This window comes from Chelonoidis abingdonii, chromosome 16 (genome assembly GCF_003597395.2).
Source record: "Chelonoidis abingdonii isolate Lonesome George chromosome 16, CheloAbing_2.0, whole genome shotgun sequence".
Taxonomy (NCBI): domain Eukaryota; kingdom Metazoa; phylum Chordata; order Testudines; family Testudinidae; genus Chelonoidis; species Chelonoidis abingdonii.
Window position 1 is genome coordinate 25,709,767 of NC_133784.1, and position 19,719 is coordinate 25,729,485.

The following is a 19,719-nucleotide window of genomic DNA, read 5'->3' on the forward strand; positions in this document are numbered from 1 at the left end:
ACTGTAACAAAAACCGAAGGAAAAAAGATGAAAATCAAGTTATAGAAGAATAAAATGGAGGACAAGAAAAGAAATGGGAAAGAATGAAGTCAGCCATGGAAACAAGAAAGATTATTTTATATTAAATTTGCTTGATTCAGAATTTTGATTCTACAGGTTAACGGTTATTAGGCTGAGGAAAAAAACTAACGTTTTCTCTCAGGTGTTGTACTGGAAGGGTTGAGTGTGTCCAAATGCACTCACTCAGCCTGAGCAATCATGGGGCACAAGGCAATGTGGGACCCAACCATATCTTCAGTTTCCTGTTTAATCTGTGGGGATGAATCAGCCTTTTAGAGGTAAGTGGCAAAATGCATGCATCATCAGCTCATTGTGGCCCAGTTGTCAGGTGTGAGCATATCCTCAGCACCTCTCAGTTGTCTCTGACTAACCTGGAGCAGCCTGACAACCCCTTTCCAGGAAAATGTTGTTATTACAGTTTCATTCTCTGGTCTATGAGATGTAGGAAAGAACTATCTTTGCAGGGGACTGCTGAACATAACTATGCCCACCTCACAATGACCTTGAGACAGAGAATTGTTGAGCAGTTTCTCCATAACTGTTCTTTATTATTACTCCCAAATCTGAAACTGTTAATCATATAGCATGTTTTCTCTTGTCCACTATCGCACTGTTTTATTCTTTACTTTGTTTTCTTCCAGTTTCATTTACATACATTTTCAATATATCTTATAACCAAATATACTATAAATCCTTTAAAATTACATAAAAAGCAAACTCTAAGTTCTCAATTATTAAGTATAATTACAATATTTCAGAGGTAAAATTATTTTTGACATATATATATATTAGCAAGCAAAGCTGAAAGAAAATCATAAGATTATTATATATAAGTGAAATTAAGTCAGAAGAGTCTGAAACATCATCATTTTACTGTTTCCTTTTCCCCAAGTGTTTTTCTCTAGGGAGTTATATGTAATGACCAGCAGGAAATAGTACCAGTGGCTGACTCTTGCCTGTAATCATTCTTGTTTTTTCTGAAACAAAAAGCAAAACAATGCATGAAGAAAACATTCAAACTTTAGGCCACCGTACTCCAATCCAATCTGGGTGGGTTGAACCTTATGCCTGCAGAGACTGCTTTTGCAGTCAGTGGGGCTGTGTACAGGTACATCCACACCAACCTGATGATAATACTGAGATCTTATTTTAGATAGCATCTTTCATACAAATGGTATCTCAAAATGCTTGAAAGTTTGTATAAAATAAGCAGACCAATTTTGAATTGGATTCCTGAAGCAAGTAGAATGCCAGTAATGAAATGAGGATGGGAGGAGAAATGGAGGGTTTTTTAAATTCATTCATTTGCTAACAAAACTAACAAAAAATGCACCTATTTAATGCTCTGAGCCATATGCCCATTCATTATACATCTACGAACAACCTATATCCAACAAGTTGAAACCCCTCCCAAACTAGGAAACAAATGAGGCTTGTGAGATCAACAAATCCAAGCTGTCACAAACCATTGGATGACTTACTCTAATGATTCAGTTGACATTGTTTAAGACAACTATTACTGCAACCAAACACTTTTTAAATTGTTGAATTTGTTCTAATCTCCAGCATGTTTGCCACTGATACATAGTTTTAACACACTAAATCCTTGAGATGTCTCTGACTGGAATAGAGAATGTTAAAACAAATTAAATTGCATAAATAAAGTATTCACCCATGAAAGCTCATGCTCCAATATGTCTGTTAGTCTATAAGGTGCCACAGGACTCTTTGCTGCTTTTATAGATCCAGACTAACACGGCTACCCCTCTGATACATAAATAAAGCATATACTCTTCCCTCTCCCACACACCACTAGTCCATTTTACCTGGTAACTCTATGCTTTTGTCCATGAACACTGAGGACTCTTTCATCCTCTCCCTGACTTGCTCCAGGGTTACTTTCCAAATGTGTATCAAAGTAAAACTGACCTTAGAAACACAAAACCAAAAATATTTCAAAATCACATTTATCAGAAAACTTTTAAAAATATATATTTCAGTTCATTGAATCAGAACAGCTGGTGTGGCTCCAGGGTAAGTAGTTGTTCAATCTGCCTGAGAAAATACTAGCTGTTCCATGTCATTCAACTATAGTTGTCATACAAACCAACAATAAAAGGCATATGATGGAAGTTTTCTGAATACTCTAAAGCAGCTCCCTTGTTTCAGAAGTCATTCTCTTTGATCCTAGATACTTATCTAGGATTCTTACGATCCCAGGACCAAATGCTGCAAACAGATTCACAGATGTGAACCCTTACACTCACACAGTATCCCATTGACTCCTACATATACATTTATTTGTCTCTAGCTTTGGGATATACCATGCCTTTCTGTCTGAAAAAGATTTTTGGTCACTATATTTTAAGGAAGGGTGGTTTTTTTCTCCTTTAGATTTACACCAGGTTGAGATGTTTGGGTATTTTTTGTGGTGGAGAAAGGGAAAACACATGATGTGCTCCATATTTATTTTGTGACTTTTATAATCAAGAGCCTGGGTAGGCAATTAATTCATTATTTTATATCAAAAGGACTTGCTGTACACAGTATATTATCTCACTGTAGATTTAGGAGTTAGGCTTTTGCTGTTCAGAAAGTCTGTCTTTTCTGAAGTTGGCCACAAAAGTGTTATATAAAGCCCATCCCTGAATGTACCATTTCTTAAAGGAAATATAATATTATTGCATGGTCTGAGGACAAGACTCTGTTCCAGGGGGCTCCAAAACATCATGGAACCGAGTCTGGATTGCTTCGTTACAGAAGCATGATATTGAGTGATTAAATTAAGTTACTGGACCAAATCCAGAGCTCCTTCCTCAGGCAAACGCCCCTTGACTTCAGCTAACTCAGGTTGATTATTCATTGATTTTAATGAGACTTGCCAAAGCACAAACCTAGTAAGATCTAAGTAAGGAGTTCAAGAGTTTGCTCAAGGAAATCAAAGTTAAGGACTCAGAAATATCTAATTGATAGGCAAATTTTAGGTGGAATTGACGATTAATCAGAAAATGAGTAAGTACGTATAGAAGTATAAATAAATTTTCCACTTGCCTGTGGAAAAGTTTCCTTTTCACCATCTGAATATCTACCAGATAAACATACCTTTTCGAACACCAGACATCTGGGCACAAGGACTTTAATAATCCCACATGGGTGCTACCCAAGCACTGAAAGAAGGCTGGAGCACTATACAAACTATTTAGAGATGGCAGATCACTTGTGATGCCTCTTGGCTCCACCTGTACTTAAACCACCAATTAAAAATATAGGATTAGACTGTGTAGTAACTGAGGTGAAAAGTGTTGGATTTTTTAATGCTAAGAGCTAAAACATTTTGCATTTGTGCTCAGCAATGGGAAACATTAACACGTGGTAAAGAAGAACAACATAGTGATACAGTAGGATTTTGCATTTCAGTATTGCTGGATTATTTGTACACATGATTATGATTATTTATAGGCTATTTATAGGCTTTTCTGTGGTGCTCATCACTCTTGTAACTGAGCACCTCACAGACATTAATACATTTATTCTCTAGGTCACTGTGACATAGAGATGTATTATTATCCCCATTTTACTAGTCAGGAACTAAGGCACAAAGCCTAAATATTTTCTATGGGAAATCAATAAAATTATTCCTGGAATAAAATACAGATCAACATCAGTAAGAAGAGCAGAATTTAGCCCAAAGGAATTTAATGACTTGCCCAAATTGGCTGAATTGGGAACAGAATTCAGATCTCCTGAGTTCCATGTCAATAATTTAAGTGCAATACCATCCTTCCTTTCCTAGGCCATACTACACTACTTGGATGATACATACCAAGAAGTCCACTGGCTTTGTCAGAAAAATGGTCAGTGTCCATGAAATATAATCCAAGAAAACGATTTGGAGACTTTACAAAAGCAATTTTTATTGTGATGTTGTCAGATGCTGTCATTGTAAGACTTCTTTCCTTTTCAACTGCAATCTTCAGCCTAGGAAAAAAAGCAATCCTGTTTTTTCTCAAAAAAATGTTAAGATACTGATGGAATGCTTGAGTATTTGGTGGCGATATTATTATTTGCATTACTGTTGTGCCTAGGAGGCCTAGTCAAGGACCAGGACCTGATTTATTGTATATATGCTGCTGACCTTTGTAATCAGGGTTTTTTATACACTAAACTTGAACTGAGGTCACAATTTCTATTCAGCAAAATGTACAGTAATTTGCCTCCTCCCACACATGCCCTAAAATACACATCAGCTAATATAGTTTACAGAAAAAATGTTAAATTAGCAAGATTTTTTGCTAGTGAAAGTGCCTTTTTGTTCTTGGCAAAAAAATGCTTGGAGAAGAGGGAAAAATGTGCTTTTTCATTATTTTAATAATGGGAAAAAGTACAATATACAAAATATTGTAATTAGCACTAATGATGGATGAAAATTTAGAGATTCAGATACTTGTCAAAACTCTCTTGGGTATTTTACAAGAATAGTCTCCCATATGATATTCAGGACCTGACTTTCTCACTGTAGTTTATTACTTCTGATTCTTACCCTACATGAATTTGGAAAATATAGATGTCCATCATTATTATTCTCTTTTTAAAAAGTCACAAACTCAAGAAGCTTCTATCAGATGTTAACAGAGATGAGCCTGAACCAAACAGTCATAATCTGAAGACATCCAAAATTGAGCGAATTTAAATCCAGATTTTTATTTATAGCTGGCCCCTTACTACAGTGATCCAAATGAAATCCCTAAATCCCAATACCTCTAAGGATTATAAAAATTCATATCTTGGTCTAAATGTTGAGAAACCTAGCACTTCATTAAAGGGTCCATCCTGTGTGTGTGACATAAATCCAGCACACTTGCAGGCCTTGTCTAGATAGACTACATGGAAATTTTGAGCAGCTCACTTTGCAACTTTTTCTCTTGTCCACAACTGGTCTTTGAGATGTATATTAGTTAACCAAAGGAACCAAAAGAATTGGATGTCTAGAGTCTCCTTTTGAACAGGGCTGCCCAGAGGATTCAGGGGGCCTGCGGCAAAGCAATTTCAGGGCCCCTTCCATAAAAAAAAGTTGCACTACTATAGAATACTATATTCTCATGGGGGCCCCTGTGGGGCCCGGGGCAAATTGCCCCACTAGCCTCCCCCCTTCGGGTGGCCCTGCTTTTGAATTCATATCTTTTGTGTGTTGGTAAAGTATGCTAACTAAATCAGTTAGCCAATCCAATAATAAAATTTAAAACACAGTTCTCAAACAGCAGAAATGTATAAAAATTACAGATGCTTTTACAAAACTATCTGCGCCATTCACTCATACTATCAAAGGCCTAAACATAAATTTTTAGGAATAAGATATGTTAAATTTTAGGCATGAGAAAATCTCAGCTTTTTAAAAAACAACTTATTTATGAAAGTGCAATATACTTTAATAATTATACTTTTATATGTGCTCTCTGATTGGGTCGGATGAAGCACACAGTACATTTGGTATCAACCAATAAGACTGTAATAATACAATAAACACAGAATGAGAGGAACTGGTTGACTTTGGTGGACCAAAATCCATTAGAAGAAAAAATAAAATTGACAGCAATCTTTCAGCAAATTAGGAATAAAGGTTTTTCAAATAAAACGTTGTTGGATCAAAGTCTTTTTCTGGGAAGATAAATATTTTGACTCCTAAGTAGGAGCAGGCAGAAACTATTTATTACCCTATGAAAATGTTTCATTCAACCCAATCTCTCCCTTTCGCACCTGCAACGTGTAGGTACAAATAATTACAGGCCTCAGTTAGGTTAGTTAATTGCCTAACTACCAGATATCTGGACACAGTCAGGTAGACATCTAAGATACATAACTTGGGTCTGAGGTTATTTGAATCCAGAAAATCATGAGTGTACAAATGAAGACAGAGTTAAGTGGAAGTCAGACTCACTCTCTCTTAAATAAAGGAAAATGCATAAAGATATTTCTTACCCCTGGATTGTAGAGGAAGCAGACTTTGTCCATGAGAGTTTGGTGGTATGACCACCATAGCTCAGCACAGCGCCTTCCTTTGATACACGGAGTTGCACATGAGGATCCAGGTTGGTAATTTCAAACAGCACAAAGTGATTTCTATTTCTCCCAAGCTTACCAGTCACAGAGATTCCTGAAAGTGCCATTAATGTAGACTCAGGGACACAATATTAATAATAAGTAAAAAACCAAACCAAAACAAAAAAGCTATTGTTACAGCTCTTTTGTAAGTGTGTTGTACTTAAGGGGCCAAAATTCAGCTCCTGGGCTTCATCCTGCTCCAATTTCCTATTCACATTTGCAGAATTTACTCTCCAGAAGTCCTCTATGGCCACAGTAATGGAAAAGTCATTTGGGGCTAATGGTAGTGGCAGCATATATGCCCTCTGACCTTCAGGGATATATGTCTTATACAGATTACTCTTGACCTTGGCAGCAACAGGCTGCCTGGCCAGTGGTGCCTGGAGGGAGCCACAGCCCATGGGAGCATAAGCCCACATTAATTTGACTGAGGGATTGTTAATGTGTGTGCACGTCTGCACTAGAAACATTAGAGCCTGAATCTGTTAAGATATACTGGTGTATAGTAAAGATTAGGGACATGCACAAGTCCCAGAATTTGTATTCATAATCAGAAGCCTCAGTGGGTTGCCCAGGAGGAAGAGCTTCCAAAGACACTAATCAAACCTACCCTTTTAGTGAAAATGTTTTGTTGATAAGTTCCTAACCAGCAATAGTTACCTGTTTATATTATATGTAAGATTTGGCAATCTCACCTTTGCCAGGATCTGATACTAGGTTTATGTAAGCTTGCGGTTGACCATCAATATTTAAACAAATGACATCATTTTGTCTGGGCAGTTGAAAGAGGAAATGTGGATATTCATTGGCTAAAAACACAGACAGAGAGAGAGATAGCTCTTAATGTTAATAAAAAAAATCCTAATAGTGCTGATATTGCAAGTGTTAGTAGTATTGAGTCAATCGGTTCTACAAAGAATGCCCTTCTAGAATGTGGGAAATGGAATTCTAGTTAGGAGTGAGAACAAAAAGGATTGTGTAAATGAGTAGTTTTCTATAGTCCTGAGGGGCTGGTGTTGTAGAGAGGCAGAATATTTATTTTGTATTTTTAATTTACTACATATGTGCATAATTAAACTTAAGGGAAAGTCCAAAGAATTACAAACACATTATTGTAAAAATCAATATGCAACTAAATGTATAAGGTGGCTACGTAGAGTTGCCAACTGTCTAATTGTACAAACCCAAACACCTTGCCCCACCCCTGGCCCACTCCTTCCTCAAGGCCATGCCCTGCCCCTTCTCTGAAGCCCTGCCCTCACTCACTCCATCCCCCTCCCTCCGTCACTCACTGTCCCCCATCCTCACTCAATTTCACCCAGCTAGGGCAGGAGCTAGGGTATGGGAGGGGATGGGGGCTCTGGGCTGGAGGATGGGGCCAAGGGGTCTGGAGTGTGGAAGGGGGCTCTGGATGAGCTTGGGGCAGGGGGTTCAGGTCCAGACTCTGTTAGGGAGTTTGGGTGTGGGAGGGAGCTCAGGCAGAGAGGGTTGGGGTGCGGGAGGGGGTATGGGCTCTGGGAGGGAGCTTGAGTGCAGGAGGAGGCTCAGGGCTGGGGCAGGGGGTTGGGGTGCAGGAGGGAATACAGGCTCCGGGAGGGAGTTTGGTTGTGGGAGAGGGCTCTGGGCTGAGCCTGGGGCAGGGGGTTGGGGTGAAGGAGGGGGTGTGGGCTCTGGGAGGCAATTTTGGTGCGGGAGGGGGCTCAGGGCTGGGGAAGCGGGTTGGGCTGTGGTAGGGGGTGTGGCTGAGGGGTTCAGACTCTGGGAGAGGGTTCTGGGCTGAACCTGGGGCAGGGGGTTGGGGTGCAGGAGGGGCAGGGATGCCCAGAGGGGGGAGCAAGTGGGGCAATTTGCCCCAGGCCCCGCAGGGTCCCCCACGAGAATTTTTTGGTGCCCGTGGAGCAGGGTCCTTCACTCACTCCAGGGGCCCCTGAAAACGCTCGTGGGGCCTGGGCCACCGGAGCATCTTCCGCGGCAATTCGGCAGGGGGGGAGGTCCTAAAGACCCATGGCAGTGGGTCCCGGGGTGCCTGGTCTTCGGTGGCAATTCAGTGGTGGGGCCCCCTGCCGCCAAAGACCCCAGGCCCCTGAATCCTCTGGGCGGCCCTGAGGAGCGGGTATGGGGTGCAGGCTCTGGGAGGGAGCTTGGGTGTGGGAGGAGGGCTGGGCAGGGGATTGAGGTGCAGGAGGAGGTAAGGGGTGCAGGCTCTGGCCAGGTAGCGCTTATTTTGGTTGGCTCCTGGAAGTGACTGGCATGTCCAGCTCCTAGGCTCAGGGGTGGCAAGGTGGCTCTGTGAGCTGCCCCTGCTTGCAGGAACCACCCCCACAGCTGCCATTGGCCACAGTTCCTGGCCAATGGGAGCTGCGAAGTTGGCGCTCAGGGTAGGGGCAGCACACAGAGACCCCCTAACTGCCCCTGTGCCTAGAAGCTAAACATGCCGGACGCTTTTGGGAGCAGCGTAGAGCCAGGGCAGGAAAAGAGCCTGCCTTAGCCCCACTATGCTGCGGACTGGGCTTTAGCCTATTAAAATCTCCTGGCTTGCTTTTAATAGTCACCGTGACATTGAGGCCAATGCTGGGAGACTCCCAGCCACTCCAGGAGGATTTGCAACCCTATGGCTATATGGTGTCATTGAGTTTTAAACAAAAACCATAACTGAAATCAACCATGTAGCATCAAATTATAGAGGTGCTGATAAGCATTTCTATAGTTAAAAGACATGTTAATTTTTTAAATTTAAAGTAGCATTAAAATTCCACTAATTCCACAATTCATTGACAGAATATAGCCTCCACACTTAGCATAATTGCTCTTCAATCTATTATTTTTTAAATAAAATAGTTACTTTTACAGAGAAAGTAATTAAAAATAAATAAATAAAATATTGTTCAGTGGACACATCCAATTCCTTGAAATCACACACACAATCATAATTTGTTTTGTTTTCTTTTTTTAGAAAAAGCACATAGATTTTTAAAGTAATCTTGCTGATGTTGAAGTTCAAGTTGCGCATTTGACTGCAATTCTGAGGATGCGTTGATTATCTATTGAAGTTGAAAGGGAATACATTGTGGAGCTGACAAGTCTGAGCATGTGATTGGGTAATGTTTGTGTTGTAAAGAACAAGCATTAAGGTTGAGCTGAATGTTAATGTCATCTTTACTGGTGATTTCCTTGATGTTTAGTGATCACATTGATAGGAAATACATCAAGTAACCTTAACTGTAAATTAGAGAAGTTTTTATTTTGGGAAATATAATATTGACATCATTTTTTTTCTACAACCTTAGGGATGTGTGTAGCATCTTTTGGTCTGCATACCATTGTGAATATGCAAGGCAGAATTCATGCTAATCATTTATACACAAACTGTGTCTCACAATATGAGAGAGAAAATGGAATGATATTACTATCTATTGTATTAGAAATAGTATTTGATCACATAATTAGAAACTGTGCTTCTGATTCTGCTCACTTACACCAATTTAACACCAATGAATTTAAGGGAGCTAGCTCCTGATGTACAGAAGCAAAAGTAAGATCAGAATTAGGCTACATATCATCATGCATATACACAAAGGCTAGATTTAGCATTGTACATACCACCTTAACTTTGGCACTTCCTGATTTTGGGGGACTTATCCATCATAATCTTTATCAACTCCTATGGAAACTTGTTTCATTCCATGTGTGCCTTAGGTGACGGGTCTACTGAGGGGAGGGGAAATAAGTATTTTTCTTTTCAGAAAAGACAAAGGACCTGGCTCTTCTTTCCACTTAAGTCAATGGCAAAACTTCTGTGACTGCAGAGGAAACAGCATCAAGCTCCAAAATGGTAAGCAAAGACACTAAGTTTCAAGAATATTTAGTACAAACAATGAAGAATAAAAAAGATATATAAAAAGATAAATTATTATCTGTTTGCGCAGGGAGCTAAGAGTCAGGACTTCTTGGTGATTGACTATTTATGTGACTTTGGGTAAACCCCTTTATCTTTCTTTGTCTGAGTTTAAACTATATGTAAAAAGGGAATAATACTACCTAACTCCCTCCCAGGGATGTAGTGAAGATTAATTTACTTAGGTTTGTAAAGATCTTTAACATCTTCATGAGAAAAATGTATTCTATTATTTATGCTAAATAAAAGCAAAATCAGCTTGTTTTCCTGATACAATCAAGGTGCCTATTCAATAGGTACATTTCTCAGTGTTTTCACCCTATGGAGTTTTGTTGACGTGTTAATTGTAGTGAATAACATGTAGCTTGTTTTGTTAACATTTAGAGTTTTAAAGCAATATTATGACATATATTACTTACTAAGAAGCTGTGGTGGTGTTTGAACAGTCCTGAAAACTAAAATGTTTAAAATTTAGATTAACATTTCAATAAAACTTTTTTTTTATTTGAAATATTTAATAAGGGACAATGTTGTACCAAAGAATTTTAAGTAGAACTCTCCACTGATTTCAAGAGAGTTCTGTTTAAATATAAATGCCACAATATGGCCCAAGGAAAAGCAACATATTACATTAGACTTTTGATGTTCAGGGCTAAACTCTGTTAGAAAGGGCTTGGAAATGTTGTATTTGTGCTAGTTCCATTTAGTGTTGGTAAATGGTCCTGGATTAACAGACCTGGAAATTTATGTTGTGTATCCACAAAAGAGAAAGAACATGGACACCAGCGTAGTAATCTACCCCACTAAAGTGTATCTCTCCACCTGATCTAGACAGACCACCGTTTCGAGATAAGAAGGTAGTATAGTGTTCATGCACGTTCCATTCTTTGATTCTATACTGGGACCGAGATCAATATTTTTAGTTATTGCCAATTGTAATGGTGGATTTTTTGTGATTTGGATTCCGTCTCACTACGAACAAATAAGTACACCCAAGGAACAGAACAGTTACCAGATGCTGGTAATTTTTGGTCACTGCCAACTTGGGATAGATTAGTTCAATGACTAGAAATAAGAGATCACCCATTGTTTTATCAATTCAGAGTCATCCACACATCCCAAAATTCACAGTTAAAATTAATTCTTATAACATACTGTCTGGTGAGTATTCTGTCATGTCAAACAGTATAGCTCTTTCTTTGACTTAATATATTGAAAGAAGAGACCAAAATTTAGAAGATTTTTTAAAATTGGAATTAGTATTATTAAGCAAATAGTTTTTCAATATTCTGTTTATGGCATTTTGCCCACATTTCTGTCCCTCTCCATCCTGTAGTTGTGGGTCTGACCTATATTCTAGAGAGGATTTCTCAGGGAGAAGAGATGTATTCTTTCCCCTCTCCAGCGCATGGGGCAGCACTGGGTCTGCACCATGGCTGCTGCTCTGAATCTGCAATAGCATTTGCAGCTCTTGCTCCCTCTTGACATGGGGAAATGGCCAGTGGATTCACTGACCATCCATGCAGCCCCTTAACAGTGGCCTTGAACCATGACCACACTCCATGCACAGCAAAACTGTACAAAATCCACTGAGCTGTGGATCTGACGACAAAATATGTCACTAAGAAAAGTTAGAAATTATCACTGATAAAAACAAATAACCAGGTCCACTATGATTAAAGATCATGAACTGTAATTTTGTCCTTATATAGTCATCTATAAAACATGTCAGTGCAAAGTCATTGGGAAAGGATGATGTTGGGTGGGAATCCTGCTCCATATGTCTCCAGGGTAAAGAACACAGTAACAACAAAACAAAGTGACTTACCAGTTTTCGCTACTCTTTGAACGTAATCTAAAACATGAGGATTTAAGAACAAGATTCAGTGACCACCCAATGCAAAATATTATGAATGAAGCAGTTTCTATGAGAAAATCTCTCCCACCCTTGCATGTGTACATACTTTAATTGTAAAGCACCCTTTCCTCCAAACTTTCAGATGGTCCCCTGAATACATGCAGACATTCTGGCTTTTGGGTCCTGATCCTACAAAGCCTCCTGCATAGATCTGAATTCTCTGCACCTTCATAGGCCATAGTGAAAGTTGAGGGCATTTAGCCCCTTGCAGGATGCAGAACAATGGTGCAATTTCTGGTTTTATGAAGCTAAATGCACTTATTTTCTGTATCAATGTCTTCTGCTGGCTTGAATTGCTGTGCCTTTGGGGTCACTCAGCTACTTCAGTGCCTCTGTGATTTAGAGCTACCTGAATGTCTTGCTGCTTACACAGTAGCAATTTCAGTTCTTGATTTTTAAATTACATTAAAAATGATGAACTTGAAGCTGTAAATTCACTTACCCCTGGCTAGAGAAACATCAAAATATCCATCACTTCTTACTGGAGAGGAAAAGTTCAATATTTTAAAAGAATTCTGCATTCTTTCTTATGAGTTTCAGAACCAGAGCTTAAAGTGGGTGTAGGATTTTTTTTTATTCCCAAATGAAGGTCGTTGTGCGTTATACAAGAGCAGGGTTAAGGCTGCTGTGGCAATTTAACTCTGTATTTCTTAACTTATGTGATTAAACCCTAAAATAAATGTTTCATTAATATAATTGTTGTACATAGCTTACATTTATTTTCTTTGGACAGCCAGGTGACTTGAGGAGCAAGGGCTGATCCAAAGAAATACCAGTGTTCCATATTTCAGTCATTGATAACACATTTTGGTTCCTAGTGTAACCCACTCACAGGTTGGAAGGTTGAGAAGTTTGGTTTTGGTAGCTGAAGATTAAAAACCAATAGCTGAAGTGGCAGGGGCAGGAAGCTTTTGGGACAGGAAGATCTGAATTTTATCCCAGCTGCCATGAGTTCTGAATGACTCTGGCATGCAGCAGAGTGACAACAGTAAAGTCCTAAGTTGATATGGATTTACTTCCAATCCATGTAGTCTCATTTTACTGTTTAAATAGTTTTCAGAACACAGGAGCTGCCATCCCAAATTAGTTCAGTAGTCCATCTAGTCCAATATCTGTCCTCCAGTTGTGATCAGTACCAGGTGCTTTGGAGGATGGCATGAAAGCTCCAGGGTAGATAACTACGCACCAACATATATCTGCATGGGGGAAGTTTTTCCTAACCCCAGACACCTAATGTCTATATGTCCCTTATGTATTTTTAGCCTATCACATGTAGCTATTAGAATTCTCCTTATCTATATAAATGTCTAATTCTTTTTAAAAAAATCTTTCAAAACTATGGGTTTCAATTATATCTTGTGGCAACAATGCACAATTTGATATGCCAGGTACTCTCTTTTCAAGTTGCATGTACAAACGAATCCAGAGCTGTGGATGAGTCCTATGTACTTCCCCAGTTACATCTGTCAAAAATAGGTTTCCAGAGTGATGTTATATCTCACTTTGTAGACAAGTCTGGTATTCATATAGCAGATGAAATCTATTCCCTGTGTGGATTAAACTATGTCTAAAACCTTGAATTGTGTTTATTACTGGCATTTATTTTCTGCAACTTACTTGTAAGGCTTTATTGATTTTATTTGCAGAGGCTTAAAATTTTAGTAATTTTTAAAAATAGGAAAATTACTTTAAAATACTATTTTGTCCTAAATATATATGCCTGTAGATCATATTCTGTTAGTAAATTAGTATCAAATAAACATTCACAGTCATCATCATAAACATGAGACTGAAATGTGTTTTTTAAGCCTGACGTTGACTTAAACCTTTATACGATTATTTTAAGCAAACAAACAGATAATTAAGAGAGTAGCGTACTAGTGAGAATACTAACAGGATAAGCGTGCAAGCCTCCATCCGTTAGTAAATGGAGAAAGAGTATACCATGTCTGAATTACATTTCAAGCTAGCATCATGCTTCTTATTGGTAGCATTTTAAAAATGAGATATTTCTTACTACTGTTGCTCTCTTCTTCTCCTTCCCCCAGAAAATACACTACATTTTTTACTGACATCTGCTGAGGTTTCATGTATCTCTATTTACACTTGTCACTGCAAAATATAGGGCTGACTATGTGCCCACTCATCCTTAGTTAAGTGCAGAAAAGTTGAGGGAATGAAGGTGTCATGAACATACAGCGAAGGGTAGCATAAAATCCCTCCTTTGCCTGTAAAGGGTTAAGAAGCTCAAATAACCTGGTTGGCACCTGACCAAAAGGACTAATAAGGGGAGAAGATACTTTCAGATTTGTGCGGGAAGGTTTTTGCTGTGTGCTCTGTTGTTGTCCTCTCTGAGACAAAGGCCACATCTACACTACGCAATAATATCGAATTAGCTAAAATCGGTTTCATAAAACTAATATTATAAATTCGATTTCACGCGGCCACAGTAGGCACAGTAATTCGGCGTTGTGCGTCCATGGTCCGAGGCTAGCATCGATTTCTGAAGCGTTGCATTGTGGGTAGCTATTCCGTAGCTATCCCATAGTTCCTGCAGTCTTCCCCGCCCCTTGGAATTCTGGGTTGAATCATTGTCGTGGGTGGTTCTGGGTAAATGCCGTCAGTCATTCCTTCCTCCGGGAAAACAACAGCTGACAATCCTTTCATGCCGTTTTTCCCTGGCTTGCCCTGGCAGACGCCATAGCACGGCAACCATGGAGCCCGTTTCAGCTTTTTAATTTTACAGTCACTGTATGTGTACTGGATGCCGCGGACAGAGGCGATACTCCAGCACTACACAGATCAGCATTCATTTGCTTTGCATGATAGCAGAGGATGATTACCATCGTTCTGTCACCATCCGCCAGAGTAAACTGGGATAGAGATACGGTTATCTCTCCCCCTCTGTACTGTCTGCTGCATCATGAGCCCCTGGCTGAGATCGCCGGCCGGGCGCAAAAAGCAAAATGGAATGACCCCTGAGTCAATTCCTCTTTATGGTTTCTAAAAATAGAGTCACCTGCCTAGAATAGGGGCAAGTGTACTAGAGGACCAGTGTATCAGAGCACAGCTTCCATGTCAGTATTCACAGGGGTGCCCCTGCAACAACCCACCCGTTGCTTCTCCTCCCCCAACCCTTCCTGGGCTACCGTGGCAGTGTCCCCCACATGTGTCCATGAAGTTATAAAGAATGCAGGATAAGAACAGAGACTTGTTGTGAGATAAATGAGGGGGAGCAGCTCCCGGGCTATGACATCCAGGCAGGACAACAAGCGGCGCGGGGAGAGGGAGCCAGCATGCTGTCTCTATGACAGTCCAGGCAAGTACAGATCTTTTTCTTTACACAGGAAAGGGAGGAGCTGATTGAAGCTCAGCCCCAGTTGCTATGATGAAGACAGTTACTAGCTGTTCTGTCCTATCTACTGGAGAGTGACCAGGAATCATTCTGTTTTTACCCAGGCGCCCCCATATTCAGTTAAATAGCATGGAGCACTTAGGGTTCATGAGGACAGTTACCAGTCTACTGCACGTCTGCCACCAGAGAGGGGAGAGGAGTGAATATGCTCTTCACTGCTGCAGCATCACGTCTACCAGCAGTATCAGTACACATAGGGGGACATTGAAAGAGTCAGAAATGATTCTTTCCCTTTTCTACGTGGTGGTGTGGGGGGGGGAAGAAACTTGAGGAGCTATTCCCTGAACCACGCAAGCACTGTGTTGAACTACAGACATTGGGAGCTCAGCCAGATGCAATACTTTCAGAGATGCTGTGGACTGTGGGATAGCTGGAGTCCTCTAGTACCCCTCCCTCCCTCCTATGAGCGTCCATTGAGTCTCTGGCTTCCGTACGCTTCTACCAGCACTGTAGCCTGGAATTTTTTCGAACGCTTTGGCATTTGTTTCTGTAATGGGCTTTGATAGAACAGATTGTCTCCCTATACAGCGATCAGATCCAGTATCTCCTGTACGGTCCTGCTGGAGCTCTTTTGGATTGGGACTGCATCGCCACCCGTGCTGATCAGAGCTCCACGCTGGGCAAACAGGAAATGTAATTCAAAAGTTCGCGGGGCTCTTCCTGTTTACCTGCCCGCTGATCCGAGTTCAGACTGCTGTCCAGAGTGTCAGTGGTCACTGTGGATACCGCCGGAGGCCAATACGTCGATTTCCGTCCACACAACCTTATCCGAATCCGACGTTTTATATCGATTTTAGCCCGCGATCTCTGTTGCTGGAGGAGTACAGAAATCATATAAGTGCTCTTTATATCGATATAAAGAGCATTGTAGTGTGCGGGTACAGCATTTAAATCGATTTAACGCGTAGTGTAGACCAGGCAAGAGAGAGACAAGCGAGTAATCCAGCTCCTACTGAAATGATACATCTAATATACGAAAGAATATAATAGCAGGAAATGCGTGAAGATACTTTTTGTTTTGCTTGTGATTTCCCTATGCTAAGAGGAGGTTTATTCCTGTTTTTGTACTTTAAAGTGTTTGCTAGGGGAATCCTCTGTGTTTAATCCTATTACCCTGATAAAATTACCTTCATCCTGATTCAGGAGATGCTTCTTTTACATTTTTCTTTAATCTAAAGTTCTGTTTTTAAGAATCTGATGGGTTTTTTAGTATCCTAAAAACCCAGGTCTGGTCTGTGCTCACTTGGTTACCTATTTGGTGTATTTATTCTCAAGCCTCCGGGAAAGGGGGTGAGAGCGTTGGGGGATATTTTGGGAAACAATCATAAGCTCTTGTCGCTTTTCCTAACTCTTTGTCTAACAATTTCTCACCGTGGTGGCAGCATACTGTCTAAGGGCAGGAAGAATTTGTGCCTTGGGGATGTTTTAACCTAAGCTGGTAGAATAAGCTTAGGGGGTCTTTTCATGAGGGTCCACATCTGTACCCTAGGCTTAAACTGAGGAGGGAACCCTGACAGAAGGGAAGCCTCATCTCTTAGAAGTGGAGAAAGCACTATTAAATAACACTGTAGGAAACCATTCTGCAGTGAAATTAAATGGGTGACATTCTGTATCTGAGAGGAACGCCTTGCATCCCCATGTTCATCCTTATCATATGATTGTGTGGTATCCAATGCAAATTTTGTCATGTCGGATGTCTTCAGGAGGCTCATGATGCGCTGAGCATCGTTGTTATGGTAATGTTATAGGTTGTAATTTCATGTCTATAGTTATGAGGCTGAAAATGTATCCTCATGGTTTAAAACAAGCCCAGGCAAAACTCTCCAGGAACAGAGGGGCAGTTCACACCTCATCAGGGCATGTATGGGACAAACCCAGCCCAGCCTCACAGGAACAAAGGACACTGGCCTAGGCAGCAACAAAGGATCCGTTGGATTCTTGAGTAAGTCACCTCTCTTCCCTTGATCAGTCAGGGACTAATGAGGGAATGCTCATCTGACCCTGAATGGTGGGGGCGGAAAGCAAAAAGGGAAGAAAAGAACATGATAGCAGGAAGAGACATTTGCCATGCTGGCTTTTTCTTGCGCCTCCATCTACAGACATCACCAACAAGCGACTAAAGCACTGATCAAAGGGGAGAGCTTGGCTGAAAGGAAACCAGCCAGCCTGTGGTGAGAAGCATCTAAGTTTGTAAGGGCACTGAAGGTGTTAATATCAGCTTAGAATGTGTTTTGCTTTTATTTCATTTGACCAAATCCAACTTCTTGTACTTTGACTTATAATCACTTAAAATCTATCTTTGTAGTTCATAAATTTGTTTGTTTATTCTACCTGAAGCAGTGCATTTGGTTTGAAGCATGTCAGAGATTCCCCTTGGGATAACAAGCCTGGTACATATCAATTTCTTTGTTAAATTGACAAACTCATATAAGCTTGCAGCATCCAGTGGACATAACTGGACACTGCAAGAAGGAGAGTCCTAGGGTTGTATCTGGGACCGGAGATATTGGCTAGTGTCATTCAGTTGCACATTCCAAGGAGCAGTTTAGTTTGAACATTGGCCTGCTAAATCCAGAGTTGTGAGCTCAAACCTTAAGGGGGCCATTTAGGGATCTGGGGTAAAAAAAATAGTTGGGGATTGGTCCTGCTTTGGACTAGATGATTTCCTGAGGTCTCTTCCAACCCTGATATTCTATGATTGATTCTATAATATGCCAGAGTCTGTGCATGAACAGCCCACGAGTGGGGTTCTCACAGCAGAGCAGAGTAAGACTGGCTCCCAGAGTCAAGGATTGGAGTGATCTAGCAGATCACTGGTCCAGATAACATCAGGGGAACATCACAGTGGTCTGTAGGCTTTTCCATCACTTACTTCTGTGGTGCTATAATTTTGGGGTATGAAAAAAACAGCCAAAAAACGAAGGCATGATTTTACATGACTAGTATTGCTTGTTCAATAGGCCCAAAACTGATATAACAAAGGTGCTGCAAATCAGAATAGGGGTACATTGATTGAGCTGTGCGGGTGCACTAGGAATGCTTTAAGCCAGGAAGGGGACATATTAAGAAAGAAAAGTGGGGGGAAAGTTTACAATGTGCCTATTAGACTATCACAGGCTGATTGGTTGAATTGTAATAAGGCATTCCATAAGAAGAGGTGGTAATATGATTTAAAAATAAGATTTATTAAATTAAAATAAATCCTAACCAAGCCAAAAGAAACATGGGTAAAGTTTCCCTCGTTTGCTGCAGAATAATCAAGTTCTTTATGATCAATTTTTTGAGATTGTCCTAAAAAAGCTTATCTTTTCCTATGTTTTTACTGCAGGAAGTTCCATATCAGAAGACTCGTGCTGCCTCAGGTTCTACTGATTGGGAATTGCTGCACTTGTGACTTTCAGTTAGTCACAACTAGGCTAGCAAGAAGAGACAAGTGAGGGAGGATTTGATGGCAGCCTTCAACTAGCTGAAAGGGGGTTCCAAGTAGGATGAAGCTCAGCTGTTCTCAGTGGTGGCAGATGGCAGAACAAGGAGCAATGGTCTCAAGTTGCAGTGTGTGTGGGGGATATCAGGAAAAACTGTTTCACTAGGAGGGTGGTGAAGCACTGGAATGGGTTACCTAGGGAGGTGGTGGAATCTCCATTCTTAGAGGTTTTCAAGGCCTGGCTTGACAAAGCCCTTGCTGGGATGATTTAGTTGGTGTTGGTCCTGCTTTGAGCAGGGGGTTGGAGTAGATGACCTCCTGAGGTCTCTTCCAACCCTAATATTCTATAATTCTATGGTAATAGCTGTTTATAGCTAGGAAGTAAATGGTAGAGTCAAATCCTTTCTACTCCCAGCCACGGAGGAAAGCACTATTTCTCTCCACTTCAGAGAAGGGGAAAAAAACAAACCTGAGAGAATCTCTTTTATTTGGAACACTAATCTTTCTTTTCAACTTTAGCTGAGCTGCAGTCCCACTGCACCATTCAGGTAGCCCGTATAACAGGGGAAAAAAGAATTCAGGGGAAAGTTAAGAAAGAATACAGTGCTGTAACAGTGTAGAGAAAAAGCAAGAAAAAGAGTAAGTCACCTTTCACTCCTATTCTTCATTCCAATTCCTTGCCATGCAAACACATGGTAAACAATTCCCAAATGAGAATAAAAATGAATGGGAAAATATTCTCAGTGTCTTGAGGAGAGGAAGGAATAGAAGTCTCATCTTCCTACTTCCGGAGCACTACTCTCAGAGTTCCCTAAACAAGACATAGGATGGCAAGAAACCTCATTCCTTACTCTGCCATGCCCTGAAATCTCTCATTCCCCAGACAAGTAAAAATTCCTATTAAGGCC

At 40.5% G+C, this 19,719-nt stretch overlaps 1 protein-coding gene across 1 annotated transcript in view; it reads right to left on the reverse strand.

Annotated features, from left to right (window-relative positions):
- Positions 1–961: 961 nt before the first annotated feature.
- The window catches only part of ITIH4 (inter-alpha-trypsin inhibitor heavy chain 4), a 47,159-nt gene continuing 28,401 nt past the window's right edge, over positions 962–19,719 (reverse strand). Inside the window, 9 exon segments of the mRNA XM_075073061.1 lie at positions 962–1,037; positions 1,887–1,989; positions 3,884–4,038; positions 6,037–6,211; positions 6,855–6,968; positions 10,474–10,509; positions 11,210–11,251; positions 11,871–11,909; positions 13,851–13,896. Of these exon segments, the coding sequence (XP_074929162.1) occupies positions 962–1,037; positions 1,887–1,989; positions 3,884–4,038; positions 6,037–6,211; positions 6,855–6,968; positions 10,474–10,509; positions 11,210–11,251; positions 11,871–11,909; positions 13,851–13,896 (786 nt within the window).